Raw genomic sequence first — 18,583 nt, 5'->3', positions numbered from 1 at the left:
ATCCGGTGAATCCAAAGTTGGATTGCGTGGGTCCCAATGGTGACATGGTACCAGCTCAGGTGGATGGGTACGTAGACGACCTAATCAAAGCCTAAGTTGGAATTCTTAGCTTATTTTATATGTTTATTATGTTTCTTTTGACAACATGCTCCTTTTCACTTTCTCGTCTTCCACTTGTGAGAGCATGTCAAGGTGCTGACTCCGATCGGAAGAAGGCCGAGTTGACATACACGATCTTAGCGCAATTGATTGGGTGGGATGACGAGGTTGATTACTCCCGACTCTTCTTCTTGGAAACTGCGGAGATTTTTGGCAGGTAGGACTGACGTAGACATGGCAAGGATAGAGGATTGTGGATGGTGCAAGTGACTCCTTTTGAAATGGTGGATGATGCGATGATAATGGTGAGGGTGGCAAGACTAATATGACGTTGTTAATGGCGAGAAGAACACAAACATGACAAGTTAGGTGAAGCGACGAGTTTGATTTAGTGAGAGCTAATATTATTACTTTCGATTAGATTTGATATAATTATTATTTTCGATTAATCGAAGCGCCACATGTGGAGTGTGGGATATGATACATATGATACCCAAAGAAAATATTAATTTAATAATTATAAAATTAATTATATATATAGCTATATATATTCATTTTAAATTTATTAAATTAATTCTAAATAATTTTTTTTACAGATAACCAATAAGGCGAAATGGACCCGACATAATTTTTTGTAATAATAAGATAAAAGATCTCAACTTAGAAAACGAGATAGATTAGATCAATTTCATCGTATCAGTCAAAATTAATATTTATTTATTTTTTAAAATCATAGAGATCTTTTATGGATACAAAAACAAAATATTAAACACCATAATCCCGAATTAATTACAAAATATTAAAAATATATAATTAAATGGAAGCTCAATTCAAAAACACCAATCACAATTTCCAATGTCTTTGTAAGCTATATAGCCAATAAACTCCTTGATTTGGTAATTTTAGGACATAACATACATCAAAATTCAGTATCCAAATCAAGGAAGGAACAGTTAGGTAGGTAGGCAATGTTAGTTTGGATTAAGTTGCTGTAGAACACACTTGTGTAATATCTGATTATTAAATTAATAAGAATTATGTCATGCAAGTTTGGTGAGCAGCCATTGTTCTTTCATGTCCAAACTTCCAAGGGTACATATATTGCACCAAATGTTTCTAACCTAACTTTTGGATATAAATCATATGATTTCTGTCGATCAAATACAATGTGAAACAATGTAGGCGTATCCCCAAAATCCCTAACCCTGCAGAAAGCTAATACAACTGTAAACTCTAGCAACCAAGAATACTAGATTGGAGTGACCCTGAAAAATTTCAGGGGTGATGTGGTCTATCGTGAGTGGGCCCTCCAGTCCTGACGAACAGGACCTTGACTTCGTTGACCCACCCCAGATCGTGTCTGTGAGAGACTACATCATTCGAGGAAGAAGAAAGAGATGAAACAGGAAGGAGGCGGCTCTGAGCCCGGCAATCTGAGCTTCGCCTGTGATCAGCTCGACGAAATCTTTCGTCTCCATCTTATGAATGAGACATCAAGTGGTGTCCCGGACTACCCACCTATCGCTGCTGCCTCCTATTTAGTAGTAGTAGTAGTAGTAGCGCTTTACAAGCCAAGATGCATAGCGAGAAGAGCAAAGGAGAAGGCGAGAAGCACGGCGGCGATGCGTGGCACGGTGGCCGTGGCGTGGCTCGCTTGCTCCCCGCCGATGTAGACCATCGTGCTGTTGCTACTCGACGGAATGCCCGCTGCCTCCGGATTCGTGTCCGAAGATTTCTGGCTGTCAAAAGAAAACATATAGGATCAGTAACGTTAAGAGAATCGGCTTGAAACACTTGATTCGTCGTACATGAAATAATAAAGACTATGGAGGGCAAGCTGCCGAGAAAAGGACAGATGAAAGAAGGAGAAGGTCCAGTGTTGTTGCCCCCACCCCCCCCGACCGTCGGCCTTAGGTGTCCTACTCTGTTTTGTCGCCAAGAAGATTGCTCGTGGTGTCTGACCGACCTCAACCCAACCCCCACAACCCAAAAAGGTTGATTAGGATTTTGCTGGGACTTGAAGTTGGGGCAGTCGGCAGGACCAGAGACACACTGTGGTGCAGTTTTCTGCACGCTAACAGCGTGCGTGCATCGCTTGCACAGCCAAAAAGCCACGCTTGCCGCGTTCGCCTAACTCTCCTTTTTGACATCCATGGCCACAAGATTGAGGTCATACAGTGGCTCTCAAGCTACCTGGTGCCACTCTTGACAGCCTATACAATAGTTCTTTGCGGGTTGCACGCTCTATCCCGAAGAACATAGAAGGAAGGAAGAAGAAGAATTAGGTTTACCTTGTGGTGCTGGGGCAGAAAGTGATGAGGTAATTAGCGGAGGCGCAGGTAAAGGTGGAGGTGGCGTCGTCGTAGGCGTAGCTGTAGGCCTTGGGACAGGCGTTCTTGAAGAACTGCGAGTACGACGATGGCTTGCACGTGTTAGGGTTGCCGTAGTCACCGCTGCAGCAGAACTGGGGCGACCCGAACGCCTCGCACGCGCTCTTGCACGCCACGCTCTCGCTCCCCCCGTCGGAGGTTGACAGCATCACCTTAAGGTCGGACGGGCACAGCCCGTTGAGGTCCACAAGGCACCCCGTCGAGCTGCAGCTCCCGCCGGAGCCTCCCTGCGGCACCACCAGCATCGGGAGGTTGTAGCCGTCCACGAGGCTCACGTCGTAGAAGTCCATCCCACCGCTGCCGTCGAGCGTGAACTCCGCCAGGGTGGCCGGGGGTGCCGAGCCGCCTCCGGAGCACTCCACCCCGCCGGACCCGCAGTCGCCGGTGGCGCAGCTGAACCTGCCGCTGGAGTCGGTGGCACAGAGTGTGCGGCCCCAGAAGCGCCCCGACCACGTGGTCGGCGCGTCCAGGCTGCGGGACTCGCCCGTCTGCAGCTGGAAACCCGTCGTGGACAGCGCAGGCGTGCCGGCGCCCGAGAGCACGCCAGGCCACACGGGGTACTCGCAGTTGTTCGTCAGCGTGAACGTTGCGGCCATCCCCCCTGAAAACAGAGACAAAAAATTGTTGGAAATACAGTATAAATAACAGAGAAACAGATCCAGAAATCCAAAAATTAAAGCCAAAAGAAAACCGAATCACCTGCAAAGGATAAGAAAAGGGATGAGAGAATGACTGAGAATCTGGCCATTTTGACGCCGCAAAAGGGTGAGACCTCCGCACACGCCCTTGGAAAAGAGTCGGGAGTTTGGGTGGGGGTACTTCTGCAGCAGGTGGCGCGGCGGGCAATTTATAGAGAGGAGTTCTGGACACGAGAAGGATGTTGTGGGTCCAAATCTTTCGTCAGGAGAGAGCCCTCAGCGTACGGTTTTTCTCTCCTCTGCTGCTCGGCTGCCCATGGAACGGTGATTAACCCGTGCGCAGGCGTGTTTCGTTCACAAGACAGTGAGGGTGTTGACTGATTCGTGAGCCTGCGTCGACGGCGTGGTCAGGTGCGACGCACCAATAGAAACTTGTCGGCTCTCCGGTTTCCGATGTGGATATGACAACGCATGACACGGAAGAAGTAAAAGCCGCCTTGGCCGTGCGAAGTCGATAGTCCACGTTCAACACAGGACGCTTTGAAACGCCCACACACACACACGTTAGTTGACCCTCGTGATTTCTATTTCTATTGCGTCTTCACTGTTCGAACAGGCACATTAATATTTCCCACGGATTACGACGATCTCGGTTACCTTAGTGGCGTTACCACTTACGGTAGATCGTCCAGGAAGACGGTCGATGTTAGTTCCAGCAGCACACACAGATTGTCGAATCAGATTTGACCGACTACTTGTTTCAGATAATTTACTGTCAGGATAACACTGTTACTAATAAATGGTCTTATGGTATGAATACAAGAACCGGACACGCGGCTTGTGTGACACGAGTGACCGGTATTGTACCATGTTTTCGTCTTCTGTCACAATAAAGCCTTCTTACTTTTTCACGCGAATCAAATCTTCAACGCCCGGCTTTATGGAATAGCTATAAGAGAAGTCAAAAGTGTCCGATCTCTATCTAGTCAACATAATATTTCAATTCTTGCTATTAAATTGTATAGTCTGCACGTGTCTTTCGTGGGCTATTTGGCTCGAGGACTTTAGCTGCCCTCCATAAGTTCTGTACAGAAAAATATTGACGGTGTAATTGATAGCAAAATAAAAATATTGTAGTAAATCTGTAGTAAATCGTATCAGTTTAAATTAATGCAAGCTTTGATGGATTGTAATTGTAGGCTTCTTGCGCACTGCTCCGTTTGGCCGTCTTGTTTCTTCGGCTGGGAAGAAGAACATCCACTTGTATTTTGAGCATACAAAGCATGCCCAGAATCTGCAGCATGGTTTTTCATGTGCTACGTACTTTGTTTGCAAGCACTTTGGCTATTTCTCTTTGAGAAAGATTCGTGGAGTCCAAAGTCCTCAGTTAGTCAGCCAGCATTCGATCCTAGAAAAGATCGATTCCTTCCCAAAGGAGATGCACCGATCAATCCATCGGAGATGGACGCACATATACGAAATGTGATAAGCACGTATTTGTATTGCTTACGGTGAGAGTCGTATTTAGAAATATAATATTGTTATTCGAAATAATAAATTGAATTGTTAGGGAAGCAGAGGCGCCGCCGGAAATTACGGAAGGAGACGTTCTTCCGTGAGTCAACGACGTGCAGGTCATCCACAGGCTGTGGAGAGTGCCAACATGGTGGATTTCGTTTTGTTCTGCTGTTGGCAGGAACGGCAGGCGTCGAGTAGAGGCGAAGAAAAAAAGAAGGCACCAAGTGAGGAAGAAGAAGCCATGAATAGCAATCGATTTCCTTCTTCAAAGGGGACAATGGATGAGAATTTAGTAAAGAAAGGACGTGCTCGCCTTAAAGCTCGGAGGTTTTCGCGGCTTCAAGAAGTCCCGCGAGCGATGTCATCCCTTTCTCCCTGCAATTCGATCTCAATGCTCACCTATTCTTTCCGGCGGACGCACTGGATGGTTGCTCCCCGATGAAGCTCGGGGCATTGCTCAAATTGCCGATTGGCGATGCGCGCGCGAGTTGCCGAGGCGAAGACGGGGCATGCCAAGGAATGACCGGCTCGGACACGGACGCCGATATGGGTGAGCATATGCTGCACTTTGGTTCACGACGTTTCCCTCTTTGTTCTCCCCCTGTAACTTTGGGACGCGTTCAGCTAAGAGGCGGTCAGAAGTGATCGAGTGGCTCAACAGTTTGTTCCCCGGCCTCGACATACCGGTCGACGCGTTGGAGGAGGAACTCAGAGCGCGGTTGCTCGACGGAGCTCTCTTGTGTGGCATCCTCAAGAGGTTTAATCCAGACTACTCGGGGGAGGTTCAGACCTCAACATCTCTGACGTTTGATCGTAATGTAGGATTCTCCTTTGGTCTCAGCGTGAACTATGGTTGCAGATCAGGACGGAGAACCGTTCAGAAAACATAAGGAAATTTATTGCTGCTGTTGAACAGGCGGGACTGCCCAGTTTCAAGGTTTCAGACTTAGAACAGGTAGAGAATCACATGTTCTAGGCGGCTAGCATCACTGTTACTCTTCAGCTGATGAACTAAACGTGGACTGCATCATTCTGGAACCAGGGACCAGCGTCTGCAGTAGTGTACTGCCTTTGGTCTCTTAAGGATCACCTCACGTCCGACACTGGAGAAAACAGGGATCTGAACTCTCCGGCGAGGAGCGTAGGTGAGGCAAGAATAGTAAGGTGGAAATCTCTGGAGAGCAGGATTGACGCTCTAAGAGGGGATACCACCTTAAACGGGCAAAGTTCTGCTATCTTTGGAGAGGAGAGAAGACACAGCTTTCATGACTCGAGGTTACAACGCCGCCTGCGAAGTCCCATCATGTCTGGTATGTCAATTGTGTTGATTCTTCAGCTACGTGAAACCAATGAAGGAAGATATCCCGATTTGATGTAGCACAGTTTGAGACAAACTTGAATTTTGATCTGCGTCTTCTTTGTGTTAGTAATTTTTCCAAGACTAATTCACTCCCCTAATGAAGGGTAAGAATCAAGCTGGGTTCTAAACAGTAGAACTGTTAACATTTTCTCAGAGGCCTCTGTTTGGGACATTGTTTGAAATGCTTCTGCTTACTCCCTTTTGCTGCGATTCTTGTTCATATGCAGAACTCAGTCTTCTTTGTTCATAGATGTACTTTCGAATATTATCTTTGTGATCATCAAGTCATTGGCTCAGAACTCTATGGAAAAGCTGGATATGCTCATTTGGAATCAAACATGTTGAGCTTACTATCATGTTACAATGTGAGAGGTTAGATGAAAATGCCATTTATATTATGGTAGAAAAATAGTTCAGATGGTTTCAAATTGATGATGATCTCAGTAGTGCACCGGTGAGGGTATCTAGTGGTAGGAACTTCAAAAATCCATACATGGATCCTTCTTGTGTTCTTCCTTTAGCTTAACATTATTGTTTATCCATGTCAGTGCAATGATGCAATTAATGAAGCCATTATGGTAAAGGATCAACCTGGCAAAAGTTCTGTCATGTTATCCAAGCAGTGGAAGCTTGTCTCAAAGAATCAATGTTATGATGGTAGAAGCTCTTACTGATAAGTCCCATATGCTACCAAATTTTCTTCAACCAAGTAAAATTGGAGCCTTATTTAATTGGAACAAAAACATTTGATCATGTAGCATTCATCTGAAATCAGCATGATACAAGTGATGCTGCATTATAGAACTGCTACATTCTTAAGAGGCATAGCATTTCTGATTCTTTTCTCTGCTAAAAGAATCTGAGAACATTCATCATGTTCATAGGTCATGATATTACTTGCTAATAGCTCTGAAAATGTTGCATATTGTCCTTGATTTGTGCGATTTTACTGTAAACTCACCTTTCATTTCCTCTAGAGCCATCAACTCCCCCAACTCATCATGTTGGGCATAAATTCCATGAGGTTTTCCAGCTAAAACAAGGGCGTTATTATGATCTTCCTGCGGCTAAGATCTCGGAGATGATGAAATCAAACAGTTTAGATGTAATTACTCCAATTCATTAACCATGTCACTTTTACTTTCTTTATTTCTCATTATCATTTTCTGGTTCTTCACATTTGAATGTCTTGTCCGTAGAATGCCCCCACTCAGTCTCTTCTAAGCGTTGTAAACGGAATTCTCGAGGAAAGTATCGAGAGGAAAAATGGAGAAATACCTCAGGTATGTAACTCTATATGAGAGCATTTCCTGTGTGCCAAATACATATAATGTGCCAGTGTGTTCTTTTACAAGTGATAACGATCTTTTCTGGCTGCTGATATCCTATATGGAGAAGTAGAACACAATATTTTGTCCCGACCTTTGATTTCCTTGTGCTCGTCTCCCAGCGAGTAGCATGCTTGCTGAGAAAAGTTGTGCAAGAGATCGAACGGCGTATTTCAACTCAGGCAGAGCACATACGAAATGTGAGTCGAGATGAGTCCGCATTTATGCTGCTTCCTAAACATGTTATTTATGAATTCCTCACCTGTTCATAGCAAAACAATCTCATAAAAGCGCGCGAGGAGAAGTACCAGTCGAGGATTAGAGTGCTTGAAACGCTAGCCAATGGTACACCTGATGAAACACAGGTAGTCTCAATAGGTGCAGTGATCATCTCCTGTGGATTTGCAATCCATACTTGTCCCTGCAATGCCATGGTGAAATGATTCTTGCCCTCCTTTCTGTTTCAGATAGTTATGAACCAGCTTCAGCTGCTTAAGGTCTGCTTCTCATCTGTCACTGCTTAATTCATAAAGACTGTTCTTTTGCTTGCCATCTCTCCAAGTTTCAATTCCAGAAAAGAACAATGATAGTAATTGTATATCAATGATGAACTAACCAACGTGATGGTAATTGCTTCATGAACAGCAATTACAACTCTTTTTACCTGTTCAAGTTTGGTCATTGTCCATCTGCAGACAGAGAAGCACAAGATCGAAGAGAGAAGCAAAGTTGGTGAAGAAGACATGGTTAAGCTGACGAAGGAGAAGGAAAAGAGTGACAAGATAATTTCAGATCTTACCCAAGAGTTGGAAACCATAAAAAGGACGTACGAAGATCAGTTTCAGCAGATGGATACAAAAACAAAGGAATACCAAATTGAAAAGCTGGCCAAGGAGAAGGAAAAGAGTGACAAGATAATTTCAGATCTTACCCAAGAGTTGGAAACCATAAAAAGGACGTACGAAGATCAGTTTCAGCAGATGGATACAAAAACAAAGGAATACCAAATTGAAAAGCTGGCCAAGGAGAAGGAAAAGAGTGACAAGATAATTTCAGATCTTACCCAAGAGTTGGAAACCATAAAAAGGACGTACGAAGATCAGTTTCAGCAGATGGATACAAAAACAAAGGAATACCAAATTGAAAAGCTGTCCAAGGAGAAGGAAAAGAGTGACAAGATAATTTCAGAGCTTAAGCAAGAGTTGGAAACCGTAAAAAGGACGTACGGAGATCAGTTTCAGCAAATGGATACAAAGGCAAAGGAATACCAAATTGAATTGGAGGAGAAGCTAAAGGATGCCGAATCCGTTTTGGCCGAATCGCAGAGGAGAATACAGGAGCTAGAGACAGATTCAGAATCCAATTTTCAGAACTGGAACCAAAAGGAACATGTTTTCGAAAGCTTCGTAGATCTACAAATGCAGTCGGTGCAGGTACTCCGATGCTTAACCATATCTTAGGTTGTCCTCCGTATGATACTCGGAACTCTGTGTTGATGTCTTTTAGGAATTGAGGTCGTCTTCCAACTCCATCAAGAAAGAAGTGAAGGTTTCACAGAAGAGATGGTTCGAAGAATTGAACAGCTTTGGTAAGAATGGTACCACAGATGCTACATTCTGACGATGATTTACATCCCAACATGAATCCTGAGATGGTGTGCAGGGCAACAGCTGAAGGTACTGACTGACGCAGTAGAGAACTACCATGCCGTCCTTGCAGAAAACAGGAGATTGTACAACGAGGTCCAGGAGCTAAAAGGTTTTAAGCTCTTCGTGCAATATGGTGGCTTTGTTACTGGATTACGTTGTGGCTCAGATCACCAGTGCTTTGTGTACAGGAAATATCAGAGTTTACTGTCGGATAAGGCCATTCCTTCCTGGGGAGAATAGAAAACAGTCCACCATAGATCACATTGGTGAGCACGGTGAGCTTCTTATTGTGAATCCCTCCAAGCCCGGAAAAGATGGACAGCGAATGTTCAAGTTCAACAAGGTCTTCGGTTCAACCGCCACTCAAGGTTCTAATCTCTATGTGTGGTTTGATTTGATGCATTGACCATGAAACCTGCAGTTCCAATCATGACTTTTCTTTCGATGTACTGTAAACAGAGCAAGTCTTCTTGGACACTCGGCCTTTAGTTCGATCAGTTCTTGATGGCTATAATGTATGCATTTTTGCATATGGTCAGACTGGATCAGGAAAAACCTACACCATGGTGAGCTTGCTTTGTCTTTCGACAATCCACATTTCATCTTCATACTTTGCTGATGAGAAAGTCTTGCTCAGACTGGACCGGAATCAGCAACCGAGAAGGAATGGGGTGTCAATTATCGAGCTCTGAACGACCTCTTTCAGATATCTCTAAGTAGGAGAGACACATATCTGTATGAAGTGGGTGTTCAGATGGTTGAAATATACAATGAGCAAGTGCGTGATCTGCTCGGACATGGCAGCTCACAGAAGAAATATCCTTTTCTGCACGGTTCTTTTCCTGTTCTTTCTTTCTTTCTTTCTTTCTATAGAATCAAAATTGCATGACATATCATCTTGTTCATGAGATTGCCGGTACTGTTTGCCCTCTAACTTGCGTACGCTTGGAGTTCTGACTACATCCCAGCCAAATGGGCTTGCCGTCCCCGATGCGAGTATGCTTCCTGTCAAAGCTACTTCTGATGTGCTGGACCTGATGCAGATAGGACATGGAAACAGGGCTGTGAGTGCCACTACTCTCAATGAAAGAAGTAGCCGGTCGCACAGGTTCTGATCTCGTATCTTTTGCATGCAAACATGCTGTCCCTTATTGCTGCATCTGCTCTTACACATAAGCTTCCTATTACAGCATTCTGACGGTTCATGTTCGAGGAACGGATCTGAAAACTGGAACCACCTTGCGAGGCTCTCTTCATCTGGTAGATCTCGCTGGAAGTGAGAGAGTTGACCGTTCCGAGGTGACTGGAGATAGGCTCAAGGAAGCGCAACACATCAACAAATCTCTGTCGGCTCTCGGAGATGTCATATTTGCTCTGTCGCAAAAGACCGCTCATGTGCCGTACAGAAACAGCAAACTAACTCAAGTACTGCAAAGTTCTTTGGGTAAAGATCTGCTTTGTTCGTGATGGTTTACAGATAGCAATTGCTTGTTTGTGTCAGTCACTTCAGCATGAGCTTCATTTAGTGGAATTCCATCTCCTGGCAATGCAGGTGGACACGCCAAGACTCTGATGTTTGTACAGATAAATCCCGATACAGGGTCTTTCTCCGAGAGTCTGAGTACCTTAAAGTTTGCTGAGAGGGTTTCCGGGGTGGAGCTGGGTGCTGCAAAGAGTCAAAAGGAAGGGAAAGATATCAGAGATTTGATGGAACAGGTTCTTTCTTACAGTATTATTCGTATTTGCGGTCGATGATCCTGTTCGTAGCATGCTTCTGAGATCAAATCCAAACAGGTTTTGCATGCTAAGATTCGTTTGTTACTGTCGTTGAAATTGTAGGTGGCATCACTCAAAGATACTATTGCAAGGAAAGATGAGGAGATTGAACAGCTCCAACAGACGAAAGACATCAGATCAAAACATAGTAACAGCCCACTGAAGCATTCATCCTCCACGAATTCAGTGGTAGGTCAAGAACGGATGTCATCTGTAGGAAGGGCAATGGCTGCTAATAAGGTGGGTGCAGATCATGAGAACTGGTCAGAGCACAGTGGCGAGGTTTCTGAATCTGGTTCTCACCAGTCCGCAGATGACAGAAGGCAGCAGAAGGAGCACAGCCATCCAAAGCTCAGTGGAGAAGCAGCAGAGCAGAGTTCTGCGGACCCTGAGCTTTTGGGCTTCGGTGACGCAGACTCCGAGGAACGATTGAGTGACATATCGGATGGTGGCCTCTCCATGGGAACCGAAACCGATGGTTCGATCGGCAGCCTCGTCGAGTATAATCTCTTCCCGGAACAAGCCAAATCATCAGAAACCACCAAAGCGTGAGTTCTACAGAATTATCCTTCTCTTAACCTCCATTTACTTTAAAGGATATGCAATACATCGTAAACGCAGGCCTAAAACTCCGACGCGAGTGGCGGCGAAGGCAACGTCTTCGAGGACTGCCCAAGTGCCAGCGTCCCGAACAAGATCAAGAGACATGTTGAAGTCCCCAAGTAAGTAGCCTTCGCCTCTGGATTGCTCGAACTATTTCCATCCCATAATGTCGCAGCAGAGAGAGATCAACAACAATGTGTTCTCAAACATCGTTACTCGTATTGCAATGCCAGGTCTAAAGAAAAGCACAAGTCAAGTGGCAATCTCTTCATCCAGGACCTCAAAGGTTGTAGGGAAAGCACAGGTCAAGTGAGAGAGCCCTGGTCGCAGCCTTCGTCGAATCGCTGGCAGCGGAGCGAGTGGTGGCTCTCAACCTTCGTCAATGCGTTTTGCTTGTACAATTTTGCAATAGCAGTTATGAATGGCGGTGAAGAAGCAACCTTGTCTTTGTTTATATTTATGTTACTCTATAGATTTCTCTGTAATGGTGGAAGGGGTATCTATCACCTTCTATTTGTTTATATTTGTGTTACTCTATAGATTTCTCTGTAATGGTGGAAGGGGTATCATATTGATGTTGTGCATATAAAGATATCAATACATTTGTTGTGATGTGGCATATTAAGCCTAATAAACTATCAGAACATTTGTTGTGCATATTAAGAGATCAATATCATCGATCAAGAAATTGATTTGAGGGCACCAGAGTTTTACCGGACACAAACAATTCGGGCCCTTGATTTGTCCAATGTTGGGCTCCCCGACCGAAACCTAAGCCCAAATCGCATGTCTTCTGCCTCCGGAAGCGGCCGGTTTTTAGTATGCCCGATCTTGGGGGCCGACACGCTCCATCTCTCGGTAGAAGCCGCTCGGGCCAGAACGTCCTTCGTGGCGGACGGACTCCCTGGAGATGTTTTCGTTGATACCGCATGCTGCCGTATCTCCGCTTGCAAACCGCCCGCCCCACCGCTTGTTCTTGGCTCCGAGGAGCCCGCGGCGTCGCTCTTCCGTTGTCGTCGGTGCCCTCATGAGCGAGTCGCCGCAAAAACCGGCCGATGTCTCGGCTCCGAACCTTTGTTTTCCCATACTGGTATGTGGACAGCTTTTTTTCTTGTTCGTCAGTCCCCGTCGCGGGGTTTGGGGTTTAGGGTTTTAAAGGCGATAGCTTTTGGAGCTAATGCGGTGTAGTTAAGCAAAAGTGGGGATTTTCTGCATGACGGGTCAATTCTAGCAAAGGAACACGATTTGGTTTTGTATCATCCGATTTGCTAGTGCCTTCAGAACTAATTTAGGGACAACTTTTTTTTTTTTTTTTGACACTGAATGTTCTGATAGTTTGTGAGGTTATCATTCAGTGTTTGTTTCAGTTAACTTTTGGATTGAAAATTTTGCATCGCTATCACTTGTAATTTAATTTTTGTATAAGGAGTTTTGCATTACTGATTAGTTGGGACTAGATGGATGCTTTAGAGTGTTGTATGAATGGAGTCATCATTTCAATTCCAATTTTTTTGCGTATTACTTGTTTCTATACTCGTAGATTTCAATATCCTTATGCAGCCTAGAAGAAACGAATTCTTGTAGGGAACCCCATGTATAATGCTTATCTTCATCTGTAATCTAAGTTTGAGCAAATATTGCATATTGCAAATATTCAACATGTTCATGTGCTTAAGTAAATGATACATGTCCTACATAATATACTGTACCTTAACATGCATGAACATGGATGAGATATGTATGCATTCCTTTATTTTTTTAAAGTACATGGCACATTGAAAATCTAGAATGTATGACAGAGATGTGGCAAGCATTTTTGTAGTCATCATGCTTCATTAGATGTTAGAATGCTGATTCCTTAGAATGAATTCTTTGGTTCATGTTGTTTATGTTGCATGAAAATATTATAGGTTTCAAGACAAGCGTATAGGTTGAGTGCAACTTGTTACAGCAAACTAACTATAGCAAGGATAGCACATGCTTGATGTATAGGTTTGTGTCAGCTATCTTATATCATGTCAGCATGGTGTTGTCATTGGGCTCCTTGTAATCCAAAGGTATGTTGAACACACATTACTAGGAATTTATTGTGTTTGATCTGTATAGACCCTTTTGCAAAGTCTTGTGATATGCTGGTATGTTTTTATCGAGACCCTTGTCTGTAAAACTATAATTTTTGAACTATAGTGGTATGACACCATGCAATTAAAAAATAATAATGGAATGGTAAGGTTGCAAAAAACATAAACCCTGTGTCATACCTGAGGTGGCCAGAGTATTCCATTGTTGGCTTTCCTATATGTTTACAGGGTCAACTTGTTAGGTGCCATGTCAGTAGACCCATATAATGTTGCCTAAACAAAATCCTTAGGACTTTTTTTCTCCAGGACATTTTTCCTCTCTTCCATATCCAATAACTATGTTGGACTTGCTTCATTGAGAGGTATCTACAATGGAATTCCTCCAAAATATTTGTTATTTTCAAATTTTAGGCTTTTGAACAAAGATCACGTATGTGCTAGTTTGCTAGTCTGCTTAATCGTCTAATTGATGTGTGCAAATGAATCATGAATTTTGGTCTATTTTGACAGATGCTAGTTACTTTTGAATTTTAGGCATAAGCATTGGCCCAAGAAATCATGTATACTATGAATGAAAATGCCTAGTTCTGGTGATTAAGAGGCTTTTTCTTGTATGTTGTTTTTGTGCAGGTGAATGGATTGACTGGAAAAATGGGGAAAGCAGTTGCTGAAACAGCACTTTCTGCTGGCCTTCAGTTAGTTCCTGTGTCATTCAGTAGTTTAGAGAAGCCTGGTAGAACTTTAAAAGTTGGCAATACAGAGATTCAGATACATGGTCCATCTGAAAGAGAAAGTGTTCTTTCTTCTGTCTCCCATGAGTTCCCCAATGTTGTCGTGGTGGATTATACAGTGCCTGATGCTGTGAATGGTATATATTTCATACTTTTTTCGTTTTTGTAGTCTTGTTGCTTCTTTAGTTGTTACACACTTTTACAGGCAGCTAAAGGAACATAAAGGAAACAATGAATTTAATAACACCTTTCCCCTTTACAGAACTGAAGCTCGTAGTCTTAAGCTTCACTATGTATGTGTTATTACATCGGCATTTGGAGTGATGCAAGGAAAATATTGTTCAGTGTTAGAAACATGCTTGATATTGGATACAATGTGATTGACAATACTAATTTTTTCACTTGAAAATCTTCTTTATGGTTCTCGTTTCATGATTTGCATGATGGTTCCCTTTATGAGTTAGTGGAGTGATTTTTGTGTTAATAAATCCGTTCTTTGATAATGCAGGTAATGCTGAACTTTACTGCAAACTTGGTGTGCCGTTTGTAATGGGGACAACCGGTGGGGATAGGCACATGTTGTATAAGACTGTCCAGGATGCAAATGTCTATGCAGTAATCTCTCCACAAATGGGGAAACAGGTGCCTCACTAAATTAGTCAAACCAAGAGATATGTGGTGTTATATAAAATCCTAAATGTAGTTAACTCATGCAAATCATCTTTCTTTTATTAGGTTGTAGCATTTATTGCAGCAATGGAGATCATGGCTGATCAGTTTCCTGGAGCATTTTCAGGCTATAAATTGGAGGTATATGAAAATTGTCACACTTCAGTTCTTAAGAAGTAAAAATGAACTGAGATTAAAAAAAAAGGATTCTTTGTTTAACTAGGAAGATTTAAGAAATTTATTAACAAAATAATTATGACTAATTGGTTATTCTACTTTATCGTTCTAACTAGGAAACTTGCAAGAAAGTTATGACAGACTTTTATCCTAGTTGTAGGATGGTTAAAGAGAAGAATACAATGCAGTGCATCAACAAAGATTGTTCGGTAGCAGATGAATGCAACATCCAAAGTAGCGAACTAAGAATTTTCTTTTTTCATCCACTTCCCATTAAGAAGGTTGACCGTCATGTTGATGATTGCTATCTTTGGTGATGGTAATTGACCCATTCTTGTCAAAACAATAGAAACCATGCTTGTGGAAATTCTTAATCATAACCCAATGGTGAATTCTAGATTATTACAAATGAGAAAAGAATAGCGGCATGTTCCTTGACAACGATAAAACACTTCATTTCATTAAATCATGGTCTCCGGTCCTCGTCTCACATCCGCCAAACTGCTTTTCCTCTTGCTTCCAGTAATATGCACTATGCAGTGAAGAAGTTACTAAAAAGTGGAAGCTTGGTGATAAAATATTTTTCTCTCATTGTTGTTATATTATTCAATAATTGGATTTTCATTGAAGATGAATATTGATAACACTTTCTGTGTCTCAGAATATTGATCAATACAAAGAAACTACTGTATTTCAATATGTATATTTTTCATGTTTCTGGAATTGCTATTAGCACTATGGATTGCAATCATTCAACCATGGTAAAGGTGATGGCAAATATGGCTACAGATTGCAGATATGTATGATTCTGTCAGTTAATTTTTGAGAGCTCCAGTGGAAATAATGTTGAGAGTTTAAACCAGTTCATGACATTTTGTGATTCTGAATTACTCGTGAATTTTATCAAGATATGATGCAGAAGTCATTGTGCTAGAACCTTAACAAAGTTTCTTAAAACTAGCGTTTCTACAGGTGATGGAGTCGCATCAAGCAAGCAAACTGGATACTTCTGGCACAGCAAAAGCTGTCATTTCATGCTTTCAGAAGCTTGGTGTCTCATTTGATATGAAACAGGTGAGTTATAGATGACTTTCTTTTAGTAAGTAGGTGGAGAAGCATTAATCTAGTAATTGATACCATGTTTACTCGAGCTTTGGTAAAGGCACCTTGCTGCTGGTTCCAACTCAAAATTAAGCTTTGCTTCTGTATTTGAGCACTAATCTAGAATGTACTTTTTATCTTTGTTGAAAAGTCCAACCTTTTAGCACATCAACTTGTGGACAAAAATGTTTTCAACCATCTCTTTCCAAGATTTATGGAAATGATTCATGAAGATTTGCAGTCAACTATTTTCATCACGTGACAGCAAATCAATGTATCTAGTTGACCTGTATCAACCATGCTTTATGTTGAACAGATTAAGCAGATCAGAGACCCTAAGAAGCAACTTGAGATGGTGGGTGTCCCAGAAGAGCATCTCTCTGGTCATGCATTTCATTTGTACCATCTCACATCACCTGATGAGACGTAATCCTTCACACTGTAACTCATTACTTCTCCAACTTCATTTGGCATGAAATGATACATCGATTTCTGGAGCAGGGTTTCTTTTGAGTTCCAGCATAATGTCTGTGGCCGCTCAATCTATGCCGAGGGAACTGTTGATGCTGCTGTTTTCCTTTTCAAGAAGGTCTGATCTACTTTCTTTTTCCTTTTCTTGATATTGCACCCCCCATCTGAATCAAGTGTGGATAAAATTTGCGTTACATTATACTCTCATTACACTGATGCAGGTCCAGTCCAAGGCTGAACAGAGAATATATGACATGATTGATGTTCTGCGAGAGGGAAACATGCGGTGATCTGCTTTGTTCATTAGTCATTTTATCCACTCCAGAGGTTGGATTTGACCTGTTTTAGATGAGGAAATTTTATTTCTTACAGCCTGTGGTCATCCAAATTTTGGTGAAATTTGTTGAGAGTATGGTTATATACCTTGATTTACTAGTGCCAATTTTGCTTCGGCTTTTGGCGCGTCCAGATTCTAGTAAACTCGAGCAGTAAGTGTATTGAAATCCCGTTGCTGGGCATCCAACGCCCATGCCACCATCTCTTTCTTCCTATGAGTTTACAGGATATTAATACTTGTTAACATAAATTTATGACATGTCTATATTATTATCTGATCTCTATATTAATTAGGGTTTGTTAAGGTCCTGTGGTTGGCCAAGAGTGGAAATCCATGTGCACCGAGTTAGTAAGGAAGCGACTGTAATGGATGGGCATGAATTGATGAGCACAAAAAGTGGGCAATATTTACAGTTGTTGGACTCTACTAATTCCTTTGTTTTACCAATGAGTGTATATACTATTGAAATGGTCAAAATTTTGATGATCAATCCAAGGTGATATAATTATTGTATTTTGAAGAGTAAAAGAAGTTGGATTGGACGAGGGTAAAAGTGCTTGTGTTTGACTTGAATTTGAGGGCAGAGAATGTATCCATCTTAGATTATCTTACTTTCTTTGTTATCCAACAACAAAACCTCCTTGATAATCAAATCAGTGCATGTTTGTTCATTCTAGACGAAGAACCTCTTGATTGATTACGTCCTTCTTCAGTGAACTGTACTGTTTTGATGGAGAACCAGCTAGCTTTGTGTTTTGACTGGCATTTCACCCCTAAGAGAAGCACGTTTGTATGACATTAGTTTTGCAACTATCAATCTAACGAGGAAAGCCTTCTTTTAGGTGCCATACTGATATAACTTTGCTTGCTCACGATGGGCTTTTTGATGCCATCGAAAGTTGATGTATCATGTTTAGTAGGTGATGATGACTACCGTGTATTCCCTAAGCAGATACATTAAATGTAAAGAAGTATGTTGGTCACTTCAGGTCTATTTTTGTTTAGGCGATGCATCATGCACAAAAGGGGACATGTTAGTTACGTTGAGTGCTTCAAATATTTTCTGTCTTAGGTAGAGGCATTACAAAGGAGTTGTTTTGATCCTATCGAACATTTCATATGCTCTTTTTTAGCGAGTGAGATCCTTGTAAAGGGAATACATTGGTTGCATTGAATGTTTACGATACTCTTTTTATGGATGAACATATCATATGCAAAAGGGACTCATTAGTATATCAAAAACTTGAGATGTTTCTTAAACCCAAGCAAAAGAATCTTGTATAAAAGAGATATATTGCCTCATGTAAATTTTATTAGTAATTTTAATATATGTGAGGATGATATGATTGTAAAGGGTTTTATTTGTAAAAAAAAAGTATTGGGTTCAATTCATATGGGGTGAGAGGAATTCTCCAAACTTGGTGAGTTCGAGCCACATATAGCATGAGAGGAGCTCACATAATCTAATGAGGTCTGATATGAGAAGTCGGCTATTAGCCCTCCCTTAAAATTGTCATAAAAGTCAATGTGTTCTAACTGAAGAAAACAATTAATTTGAAGATGTATAAGACTTAAAGGTATAATCGATGTCACGAAAACCATTTCTCTTATAAGAATAACCAACTTTAAGATGTAACCATCTTGAGACTCTCTTC

At 42.1% G+C, this 18,583-nt stretch overlaps 3 protein-coding genes across 3 annotated transcripts; 2 read left to right on the top strand and 1 right to left on the bottom strand.

Annotated features, from left to right (window-relative positions):
- Positions 1 to 1,163: 1,163 nt before the first annotated feature.
- Positions 1,164 to 3,341, bottom strand: LOC103977305 (thaumatin-like protein 1b). Its single transcript, XM_009392788.3, has 3 exons — positions 3,189 to 3,341; positions 2,391 to 3,090; positions 1,164 to 1,838 (listed from the first exon to the last, which is right to left on the bottom strand). Exons 1-3 carry the CDS (start codon positions 3,235 to 3,237, stop codon positions 1,664 to 1,666), a joined length of 924 nt encoding a protein of 307 aa, XP_009391063.2. The 5' UTR covers positions 3,238 to 3,341; the 3' UTR covers positions 1,164 to 1,663.
- A 1,391-nt stretch (positions 3,342 to 4,732) lies between these two features.
- LOC135585676 (kinesin-like protein KIN-14C) lies at positions 4,733 to 11,938 on the top strand. The gene is made up of 22 exons (XM_065147076.1): positions 4,733 to 5,195; positions 5,270 to 5,427; positions 5,505 to 5,600; positions 5,688 to 5,955; positions 6,983 to 7,110; positions 7,205 to 7,288; positions 7,456 to 7,533; positions 7,606 to 7,698; positions 7,801 to 7,830; positions 8,029 to 8,171; positions 8,553 to 8,766; positions 8,840 to 8,921; positions 8,996 to 9,091; positions 9,171 to 9,350; positions 9,442 to 9,548; positions 9,620 to 9,798; positions 9,926 to 10,090; positions 10,173 to 10,426; positions 10,535 to 10,698; positions 10,822 to 11,306; positions 11,380 to 11,480; positions 11,595 to 11,938. Exons 1-22 carry the CDS (start codon positions 5,084 to 5,086, stop codon positions 11,672 to 11,674), a joined length of 3,297 nt encoding a protein of 1,098 aa, XP_065003148.1. The 5' UTR covers positions 4,733 to 5,083; the 3' UTR covers positions 11,675 to 11,938.
- A 240-nt stretch (positions 11,939 to 12,178) lies between these two features.
- On the top strand, positions 12,179 to 17,217 carry LOC103977311 (probable 4-hydroxy-tetrahydrodipicolinate reductase 1, chloroplastic). Its single transcript, XM_009392802.3, has 8 exons — positions 12,179 to 12,451; positions 14,073 to 14,310; positions 14,682 to 14,815; positions 14,909 to 14,983; positions 15,992 to 16,093; positions 16,437 to 16,546; positions 16,622 to 16,709; positions 16,813 to 17,217. The coding sequence occupies exons 1-8, from the start codon at positions 12,272 to 12,274 to the stop codon at positions 16,879 to 16,881; spliced, it is 996 nt and encodes a 331-aa protein (XP_009391077.2). The 5' UTR covers positions 12,179 to 12,271; the 3' UTR covers positions 16,882 to 17,217.
- Positions 17,218 to 18,583: the final 1,366 nt, after the last annotated feature.

The sequence above is a fragment of the Musa acuminata genome, chromosome BXJ3-4 (genome assembly GCF_036884655.1).
Source record: "Musa acuminata AAA Group cultivar baxijiao chromosome BXJ3-4, Cavendish_Baxijiao_AAA, whole genome shotgun sequence".
NCBI lineage: Eukaryota > Viridiplantae > Streptophyta > Magnoliopsida > Zingiberales > Musaceae > Musa > Musa acuminata.
This window is presented reverse-complemented; position numbering and strand designations above follow the sequence as displayed.